The following is a 23,727-nucleotide window of genomic DNA, read 5'->3' as shown; positions in this document are numbered from 1 at the left end:
CTTCCAGTTCACTGCTGCCAATGACTGGAACGAACTACAACGGGAGACACTTACTTCCCTCACTAGCTTTAAGCACCAGCTGTCAGATCACTGCACATAGCCCATCTGTAAATAGCCTTCATCCCCTACTGTATTTATCTTGCTCCTTTGCACCCCAGTATTTCTACTTTGCACATTCATGTACTGCACATCTACCATTCCAGTGTTTAATTGCATTTACTTCGCCACCATAGCCTATTTATTGCCTTACCTCCCCTCATTTGCACACATTGTATATAGACTTGTTTATCTATTGCGTTATTGACTGTTTATGTATCCTATGTGTAACTGTGTTGTATGTGTCAAACGGCTTTGCTTTATCTTGGCCAGATCACAGTTGTAAATGAGAACTAGTTCTCAACTTGCCTACCTGGTTAAATAAAGGTGAAATAAAAAACCTCACTAATGCTCGTGGCTGAGTGGAAGCAAGTCCCCGCAGCAATGTTCCAACATCTAGTGGAAAGCATTCCCAGAAGCGGAGGCTGTTATAGCAGAAAAGGGGGGAACCAACTATATTATTGCACCTGATTTTGGAATGAGATGTTCGACGAGCAGGTGTCCACATACTTTTGGTCATGTAGTGTATACGAAATAGAAAACATAGCAATCTAAAACAGATGTTTATACATATGAATCACTTTATTAAGGGAATGATTAGAGAAATGTGTTGTAGGGATGATTTTACATGGTAAACATTTCATTAGACATGACACACAGTGACCCTTCACAATGCCCATCTTGGAGAGCTCTGGCAGGGTCTGGAATGGTACAGTACAGGGCGTTCCTTACAGGCTACAGGCCTGCAGCTTCTTGTCAGCCTGCTTCAGAGACACCCAGGTGTTGAGCATGGAGGCCCTTAGTTTGGACCACACCAGGTGGTCACTGAGCCCAAAGATCTGAGCTGCAAACTGGGCTGCAGCATCAGGGGAGAGGACTGTGGAGCAGCCAAGACCTGTGGGAGAGAGGAGCAGTCAGGGTAAACACACAGATTCATTTCCAGGAGAATAACCATACATTACTGTACACACACACACAGCAAGACAGACCACATGGAGGATGTACTCACCGCTGGGCATGCGAAGGGATGACCAGATGTCCTGTGCCCCCCAGTCAGGGGTGATAGGAGGGCAATTGATGACTGGGTAGGCGGTGTTTCCTGACATTACTGGACCAAGGCCATTGCTTCTGCCCGCCACAGCCACAAACACAGTCGGTACTCCGTCTCCTGAGAAAATACTGTACATTAGCCCATCCATACAGAAGAGTAAAATGTATAATGTTTTATATTAGATAGGCATTATTTTAGCCAGTATACAGCAGTTACTCCACATACCGAGCCATTATTCAATATGTATGTACCATATAATCTTCCACTTTCAATAAACATAAGCAGGCAACGGCTTGTACAATCTATTTAGAGAGGGGTAGCTATGTTCTTGTTTTTTGTCCACCCACACCAAAAGCGATCAGGACACGCAGGTTGAAATATCAAAACCAACTCACAACTAATTATATCCATTTGGGGACAGGTCAAAAAGCATTAAATATTTATGGCAATTTAGCTAGCTAGCTTTTGCTAGCTAATTTGTCCTGGGAAATTGTTATTTGACCTGAAATGCACAAGGTTCTCTACTCTGACAATTAATCCACAGATAAAATGGTCAACCGAATTCATTTCTCGTCATCTCCCCTCCTTACTTCAGGCTTCTCTTTCTTCATATGGCGATTGGCAACTAACTTTAATAAGGTGCATTAACACAACCGACCTCAGTTCATCTTTCAATCACCCACGTGGGAATATGCTCCTAAAAACCAATGAGAAGATGGGAGAGGCAGGACATGGAGCGTCACAAATATGCAGATGCTTGTTGGCGTGCGCGAGCAGTGTGGGTGCAATGATTGAATATCATGCATGTGTTCATTTATCTTGCAACGCTCGCAAATGTGACATGAGCGGTATGGTCAGCATGTTAGGGGTTGCCAGTAAGGTTAGGGCTATAAGGATGAGCTCAGCCCACCTTCGTATTCAGCTTTGATGTGAAGAGTCTCGTCTGGTCCTTTGTGTGCAGAGGTGACTCGGAGGACACAGTGGATTCCGTAGGAGCCACAGGCCTTCCTGATCTTCTCACAGTGGGCTAGGTCAGAGGTGGAGCCCATCAGAACCACCACTCTGCCACAGGCCTTGGGCTCCAGCAGAAGCTAGGGACACAGACACCCCGTCAGCATCTACTGAATGCCAGACCTAAACTATTTCACCATGGGCTGTACTTGTACCATGTCTCTGTGTGTGTCATGTGACAGATTAAAACAAACTGGGTTAAATTGACAGAGGTTGTGAGGGAGTATGCAAACCTGAGATTACTCGGGTTGATCAAAGACTGGCCACAAAAGGTTGAGCCATTTTAAATGCTGGGATTTACATGAGAATCCCATAATGTCTAGGTTATAACACTGGAATGGAGCTCAATTAACAGACAAGTTCATGTTAAACTACCTGGGCCCAGATTCACAAAACCTTCAGAAATTTCTTAACTATAGATTTAAGTCACCATTCTTCAAAAAGGTTCTTATGATTTACATTTCGACTTAACTTTTTGCTTAAGAAATTAGATTGTTGAAAATAAAGTTATTGGAAATGTTGCTAATTCCAAGATAGCTAAACCCTCGTCTTAAACTCAGGGCAGTGAGAAACTCATGAAAGCAATTGTTTGTTTATTTCACAAACTTAATCTGAAAGTTTCAGTATTGATTATTTTAAACCCAAGAACATGTTTTAGAACAGTAATCTCAGTAAGAAATAAGCTAACATGATTTGCTATGCAACTATTTTAGCTAGCAATGGCATACACATCTTAAAGACACTTAAGAACTTTGTATGAACATCATTCATTCTTAAAGTATTGAGGGATTGCACTTACGAAGTTATTTTTTCTTCTTAAGAACCTTTAAGTTTTTGCATAAGTAGTGTTTTGTAACTCTGGGCCCTGATCCTCTATCATTATGGTATGTTGATTCAAAACAAACTAGTGGCTGTCGTCCTGACAAGAAATACAGCTAGTTGGCTCCTGTTATTTTAGGCTAAAGGGCACAAAGCTAGCCTACCTTCACTCTTTCAGAGACCCACTCAAAGTTTTTCTTCACCATCTGCATGGCCTCAGGAGTCACCTCCTTCAGGTCCCGGTACACCTGCAGAGGACACAAGTTTTTACTACAGCTAACATGGTGTAACTCAAAATCTGAGGTGGTTAAATTATGGCAAAATTAGCATTTTTCCATGAAGGGAAGGCAGGATAGCAGCATTGGACAGAGCTACGCAGCAGACGATCTCACCTGCTTGTCTTTCTGCTGACTCCGATCTCCCGCAGGCCACAGCCTCCAGGAATCATTGTCAATCACGTCAGCAAGCACAATCTCTTTGGTGCGCACATTCACACCAAACTCAATCTGTCAAACAGTCAGAGAAATGCATGTTAACGGGAACTAAGAGCAAAACAATGGTCCACTTCATTACCTCCCATGACCATCTGAGGGTGGTGCTGAGCCACATACCTTCATGTCCACCAGTGTGCAGTTCTGGGTGGCCCAGGCCCTCTCCAGAACCTCAAAGATGGCAACAGTGCTGCGGTTCATGATGTCCACCTCACAGCGGCCGACGTTGAGCCCAGCCAGAGAGAACTTAGTCTCCAGCAGCTGCTCCTCCGACCACTGAGGGTCATTGTTGGCATCATCCTAAGACAAACAAATAGTGACCAAGATTTCAGATAATGATGTAAACTGTAGAACACGGCAATATTTGTATGAAGGTGGATGAGTTGATGATGGATGAAGCACCTAACTTGAAATGTTTTCACTTGAGTGGAAAATTAATGTGTGCAAATTAAGTAGGAAGATTGGATTATCAGAGAGACTGAATTTCTCTGCTGGACATGATTGGACAGATACAAACACCTTGAAGAACATCTCCAATTTCAGAGGGGAGAACCTGTAGCCCTCCTTGACCCCTGGGTTCCTCTTCAGGAAGGATCCAGTAGCCACCCGCCGACAGACCCACTCGATGGGGATCATCTCACAGTGGGCCGCCACGAACGCAGTCTCTGACTGCTGCCTTACAAAGGCTGTCTTGATGCCTGAGGTATAAAAAGAACACCACGAGGACTTACTCAGCCATTGGTGATTAAACAGCACCACAACTACAGCTGTGAAGGAAGCCAATTATCAGTCAGTGAAGCCATTGTTTTACATTTTAGCAGACGCTCTTATCCAGAGCGACTTACAGTAGTGAATGCATACATTTTTTTTCTCTCTCTCCGTAGTAGCTAGATGAAGGGGAGGAAAGGGGGCTGGGTCACGTTCTGTTTGATTAAAAGATGTTCCGAATCAAGGAATTCCTTTCCACAGTTTAGCTTACATCATGAGGGACACATCGGATGCAATTACCCCCCCCCCCCCCATTTCTTTTAAAATTGCTGTGATATGGAGAGTCATTTCTGAACAGGGGGTGTTTAATAATGGACTACCATGATCTCAAGGTCAAAATACAGGAATACAACATGACCTGGATACCCAGGACAGCTGCCCACTGTGGTCAGTTATAGACAGAACATTCACTAATCATAGCTGTTTGTTTGCATTCTAGCCTGTGGACAAATGCATTCATGAACGTTGGCACACTTTACTGACCCAGACAATATATATTTCTCACATTACCATAAAGCTTTAAAATTGATTACAGAATATTATGAATATATGGAGGGAACAAACTAATCATTAGCATTAACGAGCTACAATCATGAATGATAATTGAAAATACTGTGGCCTGAAGACTCACCCGCTTCCTGCAGTAGCTTGAAAACACAGCTCGTGGTTCTGTTTGCTATCGCGGCCTTGCCCTCCATCTGGTCCTTCCTCACCGCATTCCCGGCTGTGATTTGGTCCTTGGACTGGACCAGAACATGGCCTGGCTCATCCACGAGCTCGAAGATCTGCTTGGTCTTTCCCTCATTTAGTTTCTGTCCAAGTTTCAGCACTTTAACAACTGAAAGCAGAAAAACATCAGTACGAAATCGACGCTGAAACACTTTTTTTTACGGGAAACGCGGGTTTACAGTGGACATCCAATTATATTGTCACTTCGACTATCAATCTGACTTGATGCTGTTTGCAACTGAAGAAAAATATGTTGTACAAGTTTTATTTTACATGAAACCATACCTGATGCAGGCGCCATGTTGGTTGATAATCTGAAAACCTGAAAAATAAAGCAAGTAAAGTTAAATGAAATCAACAGTGTGGGAAATGTACACCAAAAATATCTTACTTTCATCTAGATTTCTCGCCACTTTACCTGCAACTCGTGGAGTCCGCGCAGAAAGATAAATGTGCAGCAGGAATCACGACTGCTTTTCTAAAGCCAAAAAGCCAATTACAACTTAGTATCGATTCAGGAATAACCAATTATAGTAATGTAGTCCTCACCACGTGGGGAAAACTTTTTTTCTTCCGCTGCTCACCCCAACATATCCTATCATCCCAAACACGGGCATAGTTGTAAAATAGGTGTCTTTGAATTTTTACTTAGTATCTATTGAATACTTTCAAATAAATCTAATAACTTTACCACCAAAAAACATAGGGTGAATGATTGCATATCGGTTCTCAGTCAAAGTCCTAATCGATATTTGAGTTTGTATTACTTTCGCAATTTGACACCGAGTACTCCGTCTGTTGTCAGGGGATGTCAACGAAGTTCCCCATTTTGTATCCCTGTAGATTGAGCCCGTTCGTGTAGCCGGAGCTCTGTTGTCAACACGTGGCCAGTGTTTGAGCGTGGAGATACACGCTGTGTGAAGTAGACAAGCACCGGAGGCCCAGGGACTTAAGAATGAGCGAGTTCGAAGAATCTGGCATCGGAGAAGAGTGCGGAGTTTTCGGCTGTGTTGCAGCAGGAGAATGGCCAACACAACTAGAAGTTGCCCAAGTGTTAACTTTGGGACTTGTCGCGCTACAACATAGGTGAGTTGATATTTTCTAGCTAGCAAATTTATATAGCGTCGTTAACGTTTGTATAGCAATCCGCTAATCACAAATTCCCACAATCTTGCCCATAATTGACTAGCTACACTGCTATAATGGTTACAACTTTCATCACTTAAAAAAATGCATTGTAGTGGGCAATGTCTCAAAACAACATGGAGGTGTGACGTCAACGTTACACATTGCTTTGCAACTTTGTACATTGTGTTACATTGTTTCCCGTTAAAGTATGGCGATCTCTGGACTTCCTTGGATTCCAGACTGCTACATTTCTCCAATGCAGACTCCACTCAATATCTTTCGTAAAGGTATTGTGTGCCACAACTTTCAGACTTCTATTGTATACAACAGTCAACTGGTTACAATGATAACATCATTTGTAACATTCGGACGTGATTAGGCCTACCTGTTTTTGTCGGACAGAGGCTGCCATTGAGTAGACTGAGTTGATCTCTATAATGGGAATGTATTGGTCCTCCTCCAGTTTGCACTGGAAATGAATACTCTCAGCACAGCTGCCCCCAGTATCATGTCCCTTCACAATTCTACAGGTATCTAAAGAAAACAAGGATTCAAGAGGGCTAATACATCAGAGTTTGGGTTGAGGGGTTAAATGCCTTCATCATTGATTCATCAATCACTTTTGTGTAGAAGTTTGATTCTTGACCTTGGTCCTCTCAAGTTGATTGTGCTGATGTGTTCTGAGAACATTTAAAAATGTATACTAAAGAATGCAATCTGCACAATCTTCAGTTTACTGAAAACACTGTTCTGCGTTTTGAGCACATGGATACACAGAATTCAAATTGCAGTTTTGTAAAGAAGGCTAGTGGTTTTGCCCATTCTCAGACATTTTCTGGCTACTCTCACCAGCCCGCTCTCCCATGATTAGATTAGGAGTCTTATTGGTAAGTCACAGGACTGACTCACACAGTCACACCGGCCATCATTAGTCTGTTACTGAGCCTTTGGTCACGAGTGGATTTTAAAATGACATGAGACATAATTGTGGTACAATTTGAAACCTTGATCCAACGCTTTCCTTTTCAGTCCTCTTTTTGCAGTCAGATCCTGTCTTTTATCGGTATCAGAATTGTCTGGAAGGAACACAGAGGCATGCGACATCACTGTTAATGCACAATATCATCACTTATTTTCCTCAACCAGGTTCTACTGGCTCCAACTACCAGCAGTAGGGCCGATTGGGTTTATTATTTTATTTTATAAATTAGCTTGTTATAGGCAACAAAAGACTTGTGGGATATGTCTGAAGATGTAATGGCGTGCGTTGGAGTGTCTGCTATTTTTTTATATAGTCACCACTAAACTACAGCTATGAAGGAAGCCAATTATCAGTCAATCAGGGAAGCCATTGTCTTAGATGAAAGGGGGCTGGGGTGGGTCACGTTCTGTTTGATTAACAGAAGCATCTTCCGAGTCACAAGGAATTCATTTCCACGGTTTAGCTTACATCATGAGCGACACATTGGATGCACTTACCCCATTTCTTTTAAAATTGCTGTGATATGGAGAGTCATTTCTGAACAGGGAGTGTTTAATACTGGACTACCATGATCTCAAGGTCAAAATAAAGGAATACAACATGACCTGGATACCCAGGACAGCTGCCCACTGTGGTCAGTTATAGACAGAACATTCACTAATCATAGCTGTTTGTTTGCATTCTAGCCTGTGGACAAATGCATTTAGTGGTGACTTTTATATAGTCACCACTAAATGATTTGGAGTGACCTTAGGTTGATCTACAAAGGAGTCACTTTCTTACCTGTGTGTGTTTGTTTGTCCTCATTCTTTGGGATAACCTCATAGCTTTGAGCTGTGTAAGAGTTAACTGGACAAGTTATGGCATCTGTGTCATCCTCATACCCCATCATGGCCCCAGCCAAAATGGCGCCAGCCTCTGCTTGTTCCTCATATCCCATGGCAGGTCCACTCTCCGACCTGGTCAAAATGGCATCCACCTCGTCATAGAACCTCATGAGACGGCGTGGGTCTGTGCTGTCAGCCCTGCCCCTCTGTAGGGAGCGATACAGGTACTTGAGGTTCTTGTATTTGGTGTGACACTGCTTCCAGTCGCGCTCCACCCCCTGCTGCAGGAGCCGGCAGGAGATCTGCACAAAGATATCCCTCTTCCTGGTGGAGCTCTCCAGCTGCCTGCACACACCCTCCTCAGACCACACCTGGATCAGAGCACGCACCTCCTGGTCACTCCAGTTCCGGCCTGTGTCAGACACCGTTACCACGTGGAACTGCTCGGAGCTAGATTGATCCAATGGTGATAGATGGACTCCTAGGATGGGAGACAGAATGTAGAATAGAGTGAGCATAAGCAATTATGCCAAGCCCATGTACTGCACAGCATTTCAGAAGGCTTTTCTGCCATAGGTTATTTGATTACACATACCTGATTCCCTTTGGTTTTGGTCTGTGTCTAGCTCATAATCGTCACTGTTGTCATCTGAAAGATGCATTGTTCTAGAAATGTTAAAAATAGGTCTAAGCAATGTATTCATTCAGTATCTCATCACCATCTGTAAACTTGTAGTATTATTTTTGTTGTTGTTAAAATCTCACCATCGTCTATCTCAATGACCAGGTCTCCTTCAGGTTCTTTAGACTGTGTCTTGCCTTCCAGAAGGCCCAGCCTCCCAGCTCCCTGGTTCCCTTCAGGTCCTCTCTGCATATCCTGGTCCCCATCAAATCCCCTGTCCAGCACTATGGCCTCTACCTCATCAAAGAACTTCATGTACCTTCCTGGGCCACTTCCACTGCTGCCTGCAGCGGCCTGGGCGCTCTTGGCTGTCTTGTACTCATACTTGAGGTTCTTGTATTTAGTGCGGCATTGTTTCCAGTTGCGCACCACTCCAAAGCCCCTCTGCATGCAGCGGGCCATCTCCTGGAAGATGGCCTTGTTGCGTAGCGTTCCTTTGAGGCGTTGGCGGACGTGGCGGTCAGACCAGACACAAAGCAGAGCTCGCACCTCCTCATCTGTCCAATGGCGGCCCCCCTCAGGGCCCACGTATTGGCCATAAGGGAGAGCCTCGCGAAGAATCTGACACAGGCCTCCTAAACAAACACACACATACATTTTTAAAGAATGTCAATCAGGGGATCTATTTTTGATATTGTCTGTTATTGATACTCTGGTTTATTTAGATTCAGTGTAACCCTTTTTCTAGGCTAATGGTATGTGACTCCAGTTATGTCTGAGTCAACATTTTGGTCATGAAGCAGCCTCTAATCTAAATGAGGGATACCTCAAAGATGATGCTAATTAGACTACTGCTGTGTATACTAAACATCTTCCGATGTTATTCTTTGTAAATTAGTCTATAAAAGTCCAGTGTGTCAGCATTATAATATTTTTTCTCAGCCAGTACACTTTTCCAGTTACCTTCCTGTATTATGACTGAGGAAGAGTGAGCCACTTTCTCACTGGTCAGATCCTCCTTTTCCTCCCAGTCACTTTGGTTCATTTGGGTGTCCATCATGGCTGCTTCCCCCTGGCTGTAGTTGGTGGATGTGCCTGGCTGTTCAGCCTTCCTGCCCTGCAGTCCCAGCCTCCTGCACTGGGCCTGGCACTCCCTCCAGCCACGCAGCACGCTCAGCCCTTTCAGCTGCTCTGAGATGCATTCAAATGTGGCTCTACTGCATACACCTGAATGCTGAGCTGCTCCCAGCTCCCCCCACACTGACAGAAGAGCCAGCACCTCCGCTTCCCTCCACTGCCCTGCTGCACCTGTCTCCTCCACCTCTAGAATCTCCTCCTCTTCACCTCCTCTTTGTCTCCCTGCTCCTTTCTCCATGTTTGAGCTGACCTGGAAATGCTTCTTTCTCTCCCAGCCCCCCTTCCTCTGGTGCCTGGTTCCCAAGGCAACCAGGCGGTTAAGCCGAGAGGAACGCCCACCAAATCAAAGCAGCCTCACTACTGGCTTAAGCTGTGTGGTGTGGGGGAGGGATGGATGGACTGTAATCCGAGAAGCAGCTTGGTAAATCGGCTGATGCTGCAGTGCAAGGCCACTCCATATAAGGCAACTCCACTGCAGATACACATAGCCCATCATTTTTCCTCTGTTCTAAAACCCTTCTCCTTTACCAAACCGGTTAAGTCTGCCCTAAGACGATATACATACAGAAAAGCTAGCCTCAAACATGTTGCATCAAGCAAATTGTCTGAAGACTAGAACCTAAATGTTATTCAAGCAATTTATTTGTCTTTGTTTATTTAGGGGTCAGGAAAGTGCTGGAATCGTCACAAGTAATGGAGTCAACCCACCAACGTACAACACCCTCAAGGTAAAAATGTGTGACATATAGAACCATTCAGTACGAAAACATGAAAGAGAAACATGGCTATAATCACACTCATTCCAAATAATGATGATTACTCAACATCCTTTCAGTGTCCTCAAACTAAGCACAATACCACCACCTTTCCCCCAAAACACATTAACACGTCAACTAAAGTCTCAGACGGGGAGGGAACCTACTGTACAGAAATAAGACAACAGTTATATCATCACGCTAAAGCTTTACTGATCACATTTAGGCTACAATTTGTATTTATTTTTATGAATGCTCAAGATTTTAGGAGTCAATGTTCAGTATGTGTGTCCAAGATGTCTGCATGTGTTATTGTTCTGATTTGGTATGTCGCTTCCCTTCACAGGGGATGGGGTTAGTGAACAATGCCTTTCCGCCTGAGGACCTTCTGAAGCTGCGCTATGGTAACCTGGGCATCGGCCACACACGCTACTCCACCACGGGCATCTCTGAGCTGCAGAACTGCCAGCCCTTTGTGGTGGACACACTGCACGGCAAGATAGCTGTGGCACACAACGGGGAGCTGGTCAATGCAGCCGCACTGCGTAAAAAGGTGGGCCATGCTGTCATATGCAATGACTGTGTGTGCATTTGTTTATATTGTAGTTGATTATTGTGTATTTGTGTATAAGCATACATAACTGTGTGTGTATGGCAGGTGATGCGTCACGGCGTGGGCCTCTCCACCAGCTCAGACAGTGAGCTCATCACCCAGCTGCTGGCTCTGACTCCGCCCATGGAGGAGCTGGATGCCCCTGACTGGGTGGCCAGGTACATACTATGGCCTTCTAATCCATTCCAATAATACCCCATTTCTTTAACCCCCTGTAAAGATCATCATCTTGATTGATTGTTTATTCTCTCCATTGCAGGATAAAGAACCTGATGCATGAGACCCCTACATCCTACTCACTGCTGGTGATGTACACAGATGTGATCTATGCTATCCGTGACCCGTATGGAAACAGACCCCTCAGCATCGGACGCCTCGTCCCCATTTCTAAACTCCACACTGCAGGTGTTTTTGGTCCTTCCTTAGCGCTGCATGGTATTTGTGTATCTTTGTCATGTGTATTTTCGATTTAACTAATCTACGAGCAGAGTTACTAATCTATGTAAAGTTAGTCAAATATATTGGCATACTTGCACTTTATAATGGAGTGCAATGGTGCAGAATGATCTGTTTTCTCTTTTCTAAACTGGTTGAATGGCTATTTTTACCCAGTAGGGACTTGCAACTTACCACAGGTAAGATAAATTAGAATCACTTGCCTCCAACCAAATTATGATTCAGGCATTTTTTTGACTAAAGTGAAAATTCTAAATTGTATTTTTTGGTTCTGTGCAATTTGTAAATCAAACAAATACTTGTGTGAACACAAAGTATAAAAAATAAGTCATCTTATTTTAGAAGAAATAGTGAGTCGTGCAAGTGTGCCAATATATTTGACCGCAACAGCTCTGGAAAAAATTAATAGACCACTGCAAAATGATCAGTTTCTCTGGTTTTACTATTTGTAGGTATGTGTTTGGGTAAAATGAACATTTTTGTTTTATTCTATAAACTACTGACAGCATTTCTTCTAAATAAAAATATTGTAATTTAGAGCATTAATTTGCAGAAAATGACAACTGGTCAAATGAACAAACAATATGCAGTGTTGTCAGAACTCGAATAATGCAAAGAAAATAAGTTCATATTCATTTTTAAACAACACAATACTAATGTTTTAACTTAGGAAGAGTTCAGAAATCAATATTTGGTGGAATAACCCTGATTTTCAATCACAGCTTTCATGTGTCTTGGCATGCTCTCCACCAGTCTTTTATATTGATGTTGGGTGACTTTATGCCACTCCTGGAGTAAAAATTCAAGTAGCTCGGCTTTGATGGCTTGTGACCATCCATCTTCCTCTTGATCACATTCCAGAGGTTTTCAATGGGGTTCAGGTCTGGAGATTGGGCAGGCCATGACAGGGTCTTGATCTGGTGGTCCTCCATCCACACCTTGATTGACCTGGCTGTGTGGCTTGGAGCATTTTCCTGCTGGAAAAACCAATGTTAATTGAAATGCATTCATGAAGCTGGTTGAGATAATGCCAAGAGTGTGCAAAGCTGTCATCAAGGCAAAGGGTGGCTACTTGGAAGAATCTCATGTGAAATGTTTTTATTTGTTTAACACTTTGTTTTGGTTACTACATGATTCCATATGTGTTATTTCATAGTTTTGATGTCTTCACTAATATTCTACAATGTAGAAAATGGTAAAAAAAAATTAAGAAAAACCCTTGAATGAGTAGGTGTCCAAACTTTTGACTGGTACTGTATATAAAATTGAGAAAGGATGGATGATTGACAAGGCCATATTGTGTCCTCTGTCAGGTGCTGGCGAGGGAGACACAGAGGGCTGGGTGGTGTCATCAGAGTCCTGCAGCTTCCAGTCAATCGGTGCCAAGTGAGCTCTCATCACCAGTGACCAACCTCTTATTGCCATGGCAACATGTGGTCCTGTGGCTCACAAGCTTCTTTCTCTCTCTGTCTGTTCCTTAGGTACTACAGAGAGGTGATGCCTGGAGAGATAGTCCAGATCTCTAAACACGGTGTGAAGTCCCTAAGCATTGTCCCTCGCCCCGAGGGAGACCTCCCTGCCTTTTGCATCTTTGAATATGTTTACTTTGCCAGACCAGACTCCATATTTGAAGGTAGGCATAGATAGTAGTTGTCCTGGCTAATAACACAAAAACGTTTTAAGTTGTACTGAGTCAGTGAGAGTAGTAAATACTTTGGCTGGGAGGTTACAGCACATTACTTGCTTTTTAGCTGATGCCAGAGTAGCTATAGTTTCCTCAATGTTTCCACCTGGTGTTGCAGGTCAGATGGTGTACACAGTCAGGCAGCGCTGTGGACGGCAGCTAGCCATTGAGGCCCCTACAGAGGCAGACGTGGTCAGCACTGTGCCTGAGTCTGCTACTCCTGCTGCACTGGGATATGCGGAACAGGTGAGTCGTGGCACCTATTGAATGTTGATAGCAATAGGGTGCATATTCTGACTCGTGCATATACAATATTCTGGGCTTCAGTTTGTACTCTTCTGTTCCGTCTCTGCAGTCGGGATTGCCGTACGTAGAGGTTCTGTGTAAGAACCGCTACGTTGGGAGGACATTTATTCAACCAAACACACGCCTCAGGCAGTTGGGGGTGGCCAAGAAATTTGGTGCGCTGACAGACAACTTTGCAGGCAAGCGGGTGGTGCTTGTTGATGATTCCATCGTCAGGGGCAACACCATCGCCCCCATAATCAAGCTGTTGAAGGAAGCAGGAGCCACAGAGGTGAGTGGCCCAGAGTTGATCATTATCAGTACTCCTCTTAATATCAATTATACTGCATGTTAGTTTCTCTCTCCTGTTTATAATGGTTGATTACTCAAGTTTCAGTAAAGTTTTGTTAGTCGTATGTATGTGATATGCATGGTATACATCGTCCTATGAAATGCTTACTTGCAGGTTCCTTCTCGACAATGAAACGACTACATCGGGTCTCACATTGTCTGTCTGTAATGACCACTCATTTTGGTTGCTGACCTCCCTTCCCTAGGTCCACATCCGCGTTGCCTCCCCACCCATCAGGTTCCCCTGCTACATGGGCATCAACATCCCCACAAAAGAGGAGCTCATTGCTAACAGGCCAGAGTTTAAGGACATTGCTGGCTACATTGGTGAGATTTGGAATACTTATTATTCGATGTGTGTGTGGTCCAGATTTTAAAACGGTGATGTTGTTCTGTAATGTAGGTGCCAGCAGCGTGCAGTATCTGTCAGTGGAGGGCCTGGTGTCAGCGGTGCAGGGGGGAATCCCCTCCCTCCAGAAGGATGAGCGGATCAGCACCAACACCAAGGCCAGCAGGAGAGTGGGCCACTGCACCGCCTGCCTCACAGGCAAATACCCTGTGGAACTGGAGTGGTGACCGCTGACCAACCTCAAACCACAACCACTATCTTGACCACACTACTGCTGTTATTGTACTTAACCTAATGTCTAAAGTGTAAACCTTAACCCTACTCTAACCAAGGAAGTGCCTCTTGGAGCCTACTTGGTCACAGTATGGGTGCCTGGGGCATGGCCTCACCTTGACAAGTAAACACAGAATTGCTGTAGCTACAAAAAATTTCCTGAAAGCTGTTACTGTTTGAGTGGTGCCTGGCCTGCTTTGGTCTGAAACCTTTGGGCCTTGATGCTTCCACGCTGGCAGCACAATAACCTTATGCATGTCAATGTTTTACATTTAAACCCAGCCTTTTCATTCCACATAATATTCCATTGTTATTAAAAACTAGCATTCTGACCCCTTTCTCTCATTGGAGAGATTAGTTACAAGTGGCCTTATCAGCTGTAAGACGCACAACTTCAAACCAAAAACGTTATGTGAAAACAACTTGCTTCCATTTCATTTAACCTAAAACCTGAACTAAATAGACCTGCAAATGTATTTTGCTTATATCCTGTATACAAAGTGGTTGAATCCTGTTTCCCTAACTTTCAGACTAATCACTGTCCCTCCTGTAGTGCATACTACACTGAACAAATATAAATGCAACAATTTCAAATATTTTACTGAGTTAAGAGTTCATAAGCAAATCCTCAATTGGAATAAAATCATTAGGTCCTAATCTATGGATTTCACATGACTGGGAATACAGATATGCATCTGTTGGTCACAGATAACTATCCTTTGCAGAGTTGATCAGGCTGTTGATTGAGGCCTGGGGAATGTTGTCCCACTCATCAATGACTGTGCAAAGTTGATGGATATTGACAGGAGCACGCCGTCGTACACATCGATCCAGAGCATCCCAAACATGCTCAATGGGTGACTTGTCTGGTGAGTATGCAGGCCATGGAATAATATATAGGCCATTTTCAGCTTCCAGGAATTATGTAGATCCTTGCGACATGGGGCTGTGCATTATCATGCTGAAACATGAGTTGATGGCGGCGGATGAATGGCACAATGGGCCTCAGGATCTCATTCAAATTGTCATCAATAAAAAGCAATCATGTTCGTTTTCCGTAGCTTATGCCTTCCCATACCATAACCCCAACTATGGGGCACTTTGTTCACAACGTTGACATCCGCAAACCGTTCGCCCACACACCATACACACTGTGCCATCTGCCCGGTACAATTGAAACTAGAATTCATCCGTGAAGAGCACACTTCTCCAACATACCAGTGGCCATTGAAAGTGAGGATTTTCCCACGGAAGCCAGTTAGGATGCCGAACTGCAGTCACGTTAAGACCGTGGTGAGGACGTGCATGCAGATAAGCTTCCCTGAAATGGTTTCTGAGGAAGTTTTTCAGTTGTGCAAACCCAGTTACATTAGCTGTCCTGGTGGCTCATCTCAGACCACCCTACACGTGAAGAAGCCGGATGTGGAGGTCCTGGGCTGGCATGGTTACACGTGGTCTGCAGTTGGACGTACTGCCACATTTTAAACCGTTGGAGGCAGCTTACGCTAGAGAAATTAACATTCAATTTCTGGGATCTTTTATTTTTAACCTTCATAAAACATGGGAACAACACTTTACATGTTGCATTTATATTTTTGTTCCATGTAGATTGAAAGACTTTGAACATTTAATTTGTTAATCGTGCTTTCATTTTCCCCATCGTGATAAACAATTCATGAATATGTAAGAAAACGAAAGCAATTAATATAAAATACTTTTGAAAACCTTGTATTTTTTTAAATTACAATTTAAGTCATTCAGTATTTATTATGCATTCAGATATGAAACACCCCCATGGCAGTAATAACATCTATAGGAAATTCAATCTATATACAATACCAAACGTTTGGACACTACTCATTCCAGGGTTTTTATTTTTACTATTTTCTACATTGGAGATTAATAGTGAAGACGTTCAAACTATGAAATAACATATGGAATCATGTAGTAACCAAAAGTGTTAAATAAAAATATTTTATATTAAAGAAGTAGCCACACTTTGCCTTGATGACAGCTTTGCACACGCTTGGCATTCTCTCAACCAGCTTCATGAGGTAGTCACCTGGAATGCATTTCAATTAACAGGTGTGCCTTAAGTTAATTTGTGGAATTTCTAAATGCATTTGAGCCAGTCAGTTGTGTTGTATACAGAAAATAGCCCTATTTGGTAAAAGACCAAGTCCATATTATGGCAAAAACAGCTCAAATAAGCAGAGAAAGACATTCCATCATTACTTTAAGACATGGTCAATCAATACGGAAAATTAAGAACTTTGAAAGTTTCTTCAAGTGCAGTCGCAAAAACGATCCAGCGCTATGATGAAACTGGCTCTCCTGAGGACCGCCACAGGAAAGGAAGAACCAGAGTTACCTCTGCTGCAGAGGATAAGTTCATTAGTTATCAGCCTCAGAAATTGCAGCCCAAATAAATGCTTCAGAGTTCAGACATCTCAACTGTTCAGAGTAGACCGCGTGAATCAGGCCTTCATGGTCAAATTGCTGCAAAGTAACCACTACTAATGGGCCAAGAAACACGAGCAATGGACATTAGACTGGTGGAAACCTGTCCTTTGGTCTGATGAGTCCAAATTAGAGATTTTTGGTTCCAACCACTGTCTTTGCGAGACGCAGAGTAGGTGAACGGATGATCTCTGCATGTGTGGTCCCCACCGTGAAGCATGGAGGAGGTGGTGTGATGGTGCTTTGCTGGTGACCTTCAGTGATTTATTTAGAATTCAAGGCACACTTAACCAGCTTGGCTACCACAGCATTCTGCAGTGATACGCCATCCCATCTGGTTTGCGCTTAGTGGGACTATCATTTGTTTTTCAACAGGACAATGACCTAACACACCTCCAGGCTGTGTAAGGGCTATTTGACCAAAAAGGAGAGTGATGGAGTGCTACATCAGATGACCTGGCCTCCACAATCACCCAACCTCAACCCAATTAAGATGATTTGGGATGAGTTGAACCGCAGAGTGAAGGAAAAGCAGTCAAGAAGCTCTCAGTACGTGGGAACTCCTTCAAGACTGTTGGAAAAGCATTCCAGGTGAAGCTGGTTGAGAGAATGCCAAGAGTGTACAAAGCTGTCATCAAGGCAAAGGGTGGCTACTTTGAAAAATATAAAATATATTTTGACTTATTTAACTTTTGGTTACTACATGATTCCATATGTGTTATTTCTTAGTTTTGAAAAGATCTTCACTATTATTCAACAATGTAAAAATACAGAAAAACCATTGAATGAGTATGTGTGTCCAAACTTTTGACTGGTACTGTATATAAAGACATTGCATAAACATTTCATTATAACAAATTAGTTAATGGTTATTGAGACATCCTAAGTATCTTTTCAAATGCAGATAAACAGCAGAGATGTTTTCAACTCTGACATATAAAACTCAGGTAGAGGTGCAGGACAGGACAGCCTTTCTGTGGGTTGACATCATTTATACAGAAGCTGTCTCCTAGAGAAACTGGGGGAAAGAAGGGAGGCTGGTTAACATGACAAACAATGAAATGCATCTATTAAAGATTTAAACAACAATGCAGAACATACTACTTTCTGAATAAGGTCATGGTTACCTTGGCGAACCTCCACATTGGCACTCTGCCTTGACAATTGACTTTCCTGAGAGGGAAGGAATAAATTATCATCAGAACTGAATCCAAAGTGGTCAATCAAAGATTAGACAAGTAGATTTTTTCCCTAAGACTAGACAAAGCAGAAACAAACCTTGATGAATTCCAACAAATCGGCTGTATTTCTCTCTCTAGACAGCAGACAGAGACGAAAGCAATGTTAGAAAATAAGACATACATTATCATTTTTCTTGGACTGCATGTACATTGTTTCTGTGGCATGCCCTTACCCAAGCAGGAGAGTGCTGATCAACGTGCAGGCCGGACCAGGAGCCTTCAGCTTTCCTGACGGCTGCATCTGATGAGTGATGTTGGTGATGGGGGCTGTGGTGGGTATGAGCCAGACTGGCCTTGTGGGGGCTCCAGTTGTGGGAGTCACAGGAGATGTCCCAATGGGTGGAGGACAAATGGCTGTCTGAGCGGTTCTGGCACCTGAACATTTCTACCCTCTGGTGGAGGGATCCTGGGGAGTACACAAAGGAGCTATCCCTGAAACATTTGGACTCTGGGGACTGTTCTTGGACCAGCTCCCTGCGACGCTTCCTCATGACAGAGTGGTGAGGAGACAGGGCCAGGGCGGCCAGAGCAGAGGATGAGGTTCCTCTGGTGGTCTCTGCTCTCCTCTCACACATACGGCAGGAGGAGGATTTGCCCTGACAGACAAGCTTGTGGTAGAGCTTCTGGAAGTCCTTATCAATCTGCTTAGCAGAGTTTCGTAAGAGACTGACAGATGGGGAGAAGGAATCCAGGGAATAGTGTCGCCGGAGCCTTGGCTGGCCTGCCCCAGACTCATGATCAGATGATGATCTAGACGATTGGAGTTTCAGCTGGTGGGGCTTCCTGGGTGACATCAGAGGCCTATTAAGAGAGGAGGGTGAAGACGCAGGGGAAGATCTGGGCTCCACAGTGTTTCTTTGATGATATCCAGCAAAGCCAGACTTGGGGCTTCTGTGGTGGGCGTTAGATGCTGCACGCTGGCCGTCCCAGATCAGCAGTCTGGCTCTGTTGGGACTCGGTGCTACTGGGGAGCGGTAGTCTGAAGACATCTCCATACAGACCACAGGGCACACCGCTGTGAAAAACCTCTGATGGGGAAGTGTGGGGAGGGCACACTTCCTTAGAGATGGACTGCTCAACCCTCCTGCTGTGAAGGTGTCTTCAGATCTGGCAGGACTGAAGACCAGGGTAGTATGTCTAACCCTGGGGGATGGGGAAGAGGGCATGGACACCATGAAGGTTTGGTTTAAGGGGGGCTCCTCTGGCTCAGAGCTCTCCTGTAGGGAGGAGTCTACAGAGGATAGAGAAGAGGGAAGGGAGGCTGCAGAGGAGGGAGGAGAGGAGTCTGCAGAGGAGGGAGCAGAGAGAGGGGAGGAGGCAGGACTGGAGCCTGCAGAGGGGGGGCGAGAGGAGAAGTCCATCACTAGAACAGGGTGGGGCAATTGTCCGTTCCCTGAATCTGTACCCTTCCTGTGGGACAGCCTCTCTGCTGGCCACTCCTGGAGGTTGACCTTGGTCTGTGGAGGATGGGTGTGGGTTGTTGTCATTTTGAGGTTAAACTTTGGACTCTTGGGGTTACTCACATTCAGTATGGTGTTCTGAGATTTTTGGAGGAAGGATTGGCCATTGTTGAGGCTAGCCTTTCTGTGAGCAGGTCTGATGTTGAAGGTGCGGTTATTGAGGTTTCTGTTAGAGAACCACCTGAGCCTGTGGTACCTCCTCAAAACCCCTACAGCCACGTTGGACATATGTTGGCGCTGCCAGGCCTCTCCTACCTGGCTGACCATGCTGGGATACAGATCCAGTAGAGTGCGACTTTGACTGCTCAGAGAGCGCTCCAGCTCCTCTGGCGCACCCCACAGGCTACTCCTAGTCCCATTCAGTTTGGAATTATCCACCACTGATGGAGGCAATATAAACACAATTTATTAATCAGAAATATGTAAATGAACATGAAAAATGCTGTTGTAATTGTATTTTATATGTTTACTTTGACATGCTCAATACATACACTACCGTTCAAAAGTTTGGGGTCACTTAGAAATGTCCTTGTTTTTGAAAGAAAAGCACATTTTTGGAACAGAACACCATACTGCTCAATTGTGCACAGGGGCCTCCCACTCTTTCTATTCTGGTTAGAGCCAGTTTGCACTGTCCTGTGAAGGGAGTAGTACACAGCTTTGTACGAGATCTTCAGTTTCTTGGCAATTTCTCACATGGAATAGCCTTCATTTCTCAGAACAAGAATAGACTGACGAGGTTCAGAAGAAAGTGCTTTGTTTCTGGCCATTTTGAGCCTGTAATCGAACCCACAAATGCTGATGCTTCAGATACTCAACTAGTCTAAAAGAAGGCCAGTTTTATTGCTTCTTTAAATCAGAACAACAGTTTTCAGATGTGCTAACATAATTGCAAAAGGGTTTTCTTATGACCAATTAGCCTTTTAAAATGATAAACTTGGATTAGCTAACACAACATGCCATTGGGACACAGGAGTGATGGTTGCTGATAATGGGCCTTTGTACACCTATGTAGATATCCATTACAAAATGAGCTGTTTCCAGCTACAATAGTCATTTACAACATTAACAATGTCTACACTGTATTTCTGATCACTTTGATGTTATTTTAAATGGACAAAAATGTTGCTTTTCTTTCAAAAACAAGGACATTTCTAAGCGACCCCAAACTTTTGAATGGTAGTGTACATAAGTCACTAGGGTTAATGTTCAAATAATTGACTTACAGTGGCTGTTCTCTGCAGCCTGCTGCATAACAGAATCATTATTGTTGACAGTGACAGCACCCTCATCTACACAATCATCGTTGGGATCATCCTGGTGGTATGAGATGTCCATCTGTTGAAAAACATGAGAAGTACATAAGCTATAGTCAGGGTTGGGCAGGTTACTTTCTAAATGTAATCCATTACAGTTACCTGTCCAAAATTGTAATCAGTAATGTAATTTTGGATTACAAACTCAGTAACATAAGCTGATTACATTCAGTTACTTTCCCCTTAAGAGGATTTAGAAGAAGACAAAAATATGTTTCTAATTGAACGACATCTATTGCAGGATAAATCAATGTTAAAGTTCACATAGCTGGCCATATATGGATGCTCAATTTTACTTTATGGGTTGGTTATGGAGGCTTCTTCAATCTAACCCATCGCTTTCTACTACATTAAATTATATGTTTATATTAAGTCCAAAAATGGATGTGGCAACTACAGATCGCCCCTTTAAGTCTATAAAAAGTGTGCGAGTTTGAGCGTGTGTCAATTATGCCTATGGATTTACATTTATCAGAATGAATTAGATTGAGCGATAAAAGCCCAATTTTTATTCCATAGGCTTGGAGCCGCACTGTGCAGCTGTTGCAAGAGCGCATTTTTCATTGGCTCTCCACTGGTTTCAAAAACAATGATTGATAGGCAGCTTAAACTTCTTGAATTCAACCATTATTGGGTTCAAATACACATTTAGATATGTGAACAGCCATCCTCAACAACCACAATCCGTACGGCACAAATAGCTAAATCAGAGAGAAGCAGTGCGATTTACATCAATGCGCTATGTAGATATCAATAATAAGTGATATCTGTATCACTGTAGACAACACCACTGCTGTCATCCTTACCTCCAAGTGTGTATTCAAGTTGGATAATCTTTGGCTGCCAAAAGCAGTCGCACCATTGGAAGACATAGCTTGGACTGTAGCCCACAAAAGCCTATTCCTGCTCTTTTCCTGCGATTGATCAAACACATTTGGTGTGTCATCATAGTGGTCTCTGACTTGTGGTCAGACTTGCTCAGGTGGAACAAACTTAAAACTTGCACCTTTTTTTTAATGCTGATTTGAATGTCATTGATAAAACAGAGAAGTGTCAAAGAATATTTTTTCCCGCGAACATCCTTTCTGAATTTAAAAGTAATCCTCGATTCATCTAGTTTTTCAAAAGTATCTGTAATCTGATTACAATAGTTGTGCTGGTAACGTAATGAATTACAGTTACCATAAAAAATAAATAAATGTAATACATATAATCCGTTACTCCCCAACCATGGCTATAGTAATGTGGGCTGTTAACATCTGGTTAGACAAGTCTCCAAAAAGACAGATCTGTTCTGTCCACAATCAGTTGTCGCCATATGTACCTGGAAGTCTCCATTGGTGTTCTGTGGCCTGTGTATTTCAGAAACATCTGAAATAACAAAATATATGACATAAATATACCTTCAAATCAATGTAATAATTAAAGGGCTATATTCAATCCACATCGCGGAAGTTCAGCTTTAGAGCGTGACTGAAATGTAAAGGCAATGTTCCCACTTTAGCAGAAACAAAATATACATTTATATTGCAGAATCTGTAACGCTTCAGTGCAAATCTCACAGAGAAACAAGGTGTTGCAGTTCCTACCTCCTAGTGACAGCTCTGCTAGGTCAACGTCATTCTAAAGAGATGGAGTAAGAGGTGTGAGTGTGATCCAAAAACGTAAGAGATTCCTCAGAAAAAGTACCAAGTGGGTCTAAAATAATTAGCTACAGTACATAACGTCTTATCTTACAAACCTTTGACAATCCCAGCTTTGATAGCTCCAACTCTGACTTGACCATGCATACTCTCACCTCTTCTCCAGCCAATGACAAGACACATGAAATTACAATAAACATCAGAACATTGAGCCAACTCGATGGAGTGCAGAATTTGTAACCATTAATATAAAACTAGCTACTGTATATCGTTGTTGACAAGGCTAAACAATTATTCAAGTACTGAGAAGCAGATCATGTGTGTAACCATAGATAAGGATAATTAACTCGTGTCCACGGACATAACATGGACACTGGAGTTTAAGTATTCTTAGCTAACTAGTGTAACCATAAACGGACTGTTGTTTACCTTGGGGTGTTATGTCCTCCAGGTTCACCTCAGTCCCATTGTCATGCAGCTTTGAATACTGTTGTCAAGGAAAAGTGTAAATACTGGCACATTCTGAGGCTTCATCTGTTACAGGCCTAGTAGTACAGAGTGACATTGCTTACAAGCATTTCGCTACACCCGCAATAACATCTACTAAACACGTGTATGTGACAAATAACATTTGATTTGATGAGGGGGTGCATTGCTTGTGCATTTCGTCCCGTGGCCACAAGGGGGACAGTAAAAGAAGGCTAGTTGGCGAGAGACTACTAGCTAGTTACAATAATACGATTTCAAAAATGTGCCTCTGCTCTGTGCTACTACTACTTGTTGGCTAACGCTAGCTGGGTTAGAGAACATCAATAGGGTGTCTTTGCTAATATGTTTGATTATCTAACAACATCGTCAGAAGAACACTAGTTAGCAGGCATCTGGCTAACGTTAATTATTTAGGTAACTATCAGCACATTTTCCACATACCTTTTGAACTATTCGTTCCAAAGTGTTACTGTAAATCCTGGCATTGCTCTTAAGCTTATTTTTGACAACGTCATCCATGTCGTCGGACAACGTTTTATCAATTAAACATTACAATTCAAGCACTTTATTCCCCTCATTCGTTTTGTTCTCTTCGGGTCCAAAGCCGACGGACGTTTTACGTTAGTCTCGAAAACCCGACGTAGGCAACAAGGGTCGGGTTTTCGAGATTAACGGACGTCGACCGCGACGT

General features: G+C 43.3%; 3 protein-coding genes across 11 annotated transcripts; 1 reads left to right on the top strand and 2 right to left on the bottom strand.

Annotated features, from left to right (window-relative positions):
- Positions 1-659: 659 nt before the first annotated feature.
- LOC106560280 (multifunctional protein ADE2) lies at positions 660-9,914 on the bottom strand. 4 transcript variants are annotated; one of them, XM_014123017.2, is made up of 16 exons: positions 9,488-9,914; positions 8,668-9,159; positions 8,498-8,551; positions 7,859-8,383; positions 7,098-7,169; positions 6,479-6,627; positions 5,384-5,443; positions 5,251-5,287; positions 4,868-5,074; positions 3,988-4,166; positions 3,589-3,768; positions 3,370-3,483; positions 3,142-3,225; positions 2,058-2,238; positions 1,106-1,264; positions 660-991 (listed from the first exon to the last, which is right to left on the bottom strand). In XM_014123017.2, the coding sequence occupies exons 1-16, from the start codon at positions 9,897-9,899 to the stop codon at positions 825-827; spliced, it is 3,072 nt and encodes a 1,023-aa protein (XP_013978492.1). In that variant the 5' UTR covers positions 9,900-9,914; the 3' UTR covers positions 660-824. The 4 variants fall into 4 exon arrangements, 3 of the variants coding, with proteins under 3 accessions (XP_013978492.1, XP_045543646.1, XP_013978494.2); XR_001318567.2 differs by lacking the exon at positions 2,058-2,238; XM_045687690.2 differs by lacking the exons at positions 6,479-6,627; positions 7,098-7,169; positions 7,859-8,383; ... (1 more) ...; positions 8,668-9,159; positions 9,488-9,914 and adding an exon at positions 5,733-5,825 and having other exon boundaries at positions 5,357-5,443.
- LOC106560282 (amidophosphoribosyltransferase) lies at positions 5,776-16,158 on the top strand. Its single transcript, XM_014123021.3, has 11 exons — positions 5,776-6,051; positions 10,323-10,389; positions 10,763-10,969; positions 11,075-11,187; positions 11,289-11,434; positions 12,799-12,871; positions 12,967-13,118; positions 13,288-13,415; positions 13,525-13,746; positions 14,012-14,132; positions 14,209-16,158. Exons 1-11 carry the CDS (start codon positions 5,921-5,923, stop codon positions 14,379-14,381), a joined length of 1,533 nt encoding a protein of 510 aa, XP_013978496.1. The 5' UTR covers positions 5,776-5,920; the 3' UTR covers positions 14,382-16,158.
- On the bottom strand, positions 16,140-23,727 carry LOC106560278 (uncharacterized). Of its 6 annotated transcripts, none has more exons than XM_082956950.1 (11): positions 23,478-23,727; positions 22,977-23,092; positions 22,646-22,704; positions 22,494-22,527; positions 22,229-22,275; positions 21,711-21,818; positions 20,815-20,926; positions 18,302-19,968; positions 18,166-18,202; positions 18,015-18,060; positions 16,140-17,905 (listed from the first exon to the last, which is right to left on the bottom strand). In XM_082956950.1, the coding sequence occupies exons 3-11, from the start codon at positions 22,688-22,690 to the stop codon at positions 17,875-17,877; spliced, it is 2,127 nt and encodes a 708-aa protein (XP_082813076.1). In that variant the 5' UTR covers positions 22,691-22,704; positions 22,977-23,092; positions 23,478-23,727; the 3' UTR covers positions 16,140-17,874. The 6 variants fall into 6 exon arrangements, with proteins under 6 accessions (XP_082813076.1, XP_082813075.1, XP_082813077.1 ...); XM_082956949.1 differs by having other exon boundaries at positions 22,977-23,034; XM_082956951.1 differs by lacking the exon at positions 22,646-22,704.

This window comes from Salmo salar, chromosome 10 (genome assembly GCF_965601325.2).
Source record: "Salmo salar chromosome 10, fSalSal1, whole genome shotgun sequence".
Lineage (NCBI taxonomy): Eukaryota > Metazoa > Chordata > Actinopteri > Salmoniformes > Salmonidae > Salmo > Salmo salar.
This window is presented reverse-complemented; position numbering and strand designations above follow the sequence as displayed.

Excerpts from the sequence above, each read along its gene's own strand:
- LOC106560280 (XM_014123017.2), bottom strand. The coding sequence starts at position 9,899 with ATGGAGAAAGGAGCAGGGAGACAAAGAGGAGGTGAAGAGGAGGAGATT. Across the intron at positions 8,552-8,667 it reads GGTCATTGAGATAGACGATG|ATGACAACAGTGACGATTAT; the intron begins GTGAGATTTTAA and ends TGCATCTTTCAG. Across the intron at positions 4,167-4,867 it reads CAAGCTACTGCAGGAAGCGG|GCATCAAGACAGCCTTTGTA; the intron begins GTGAGTCTTCAG and ends TTTATACCTCAG.
- LOC106560278 (XM_082956949.1), bottom strand. The coding sequence starts at position 23,555 with ATGGATGACGTTGTCAAAAATAAGCTTAAGAGCAATGCCAGGATTTAC. Across the intron at positions 22,528-22,645 it reads CAAAGCTGGGATTGTCAAAG|AATGACGTTGACCTAGCAGA; the intron begins GTTTGTAAGATA and ends CCATCTCTTTAG. Across the intron at positions 17,906-18,014 it reads CAATGTGGAGGTTCGCCAAG|TTTCTCTAGGAGACAGCTTC; the intron begins GTAACCATGACC and ends TCTTTCCCCCAG.
- LOC106560282 (XM_014123021.3), top strand. The coding sequence starts at position 5,921 with ATGAGCGAGTTCGAAGAATCTGGCATCGGAGAAGAGTGCGGAGTTTTC. Across the intron at positions 11,435-12,798 it reads TTCTAAACTCCACACTGCAG|GTGCTGGCGAGGGAGACACA; the intron begins GTGTTTTTGGTC and ends GTCCTCTGTCAG. Across the intron at positions 14,133-14,208 it reads GGACATTGCTGGCTACATTG|GTGCCAGCAGCGTGCAGTAT; the intron begins GTGAGATTTGGA and ends TCTGTAATGTAG.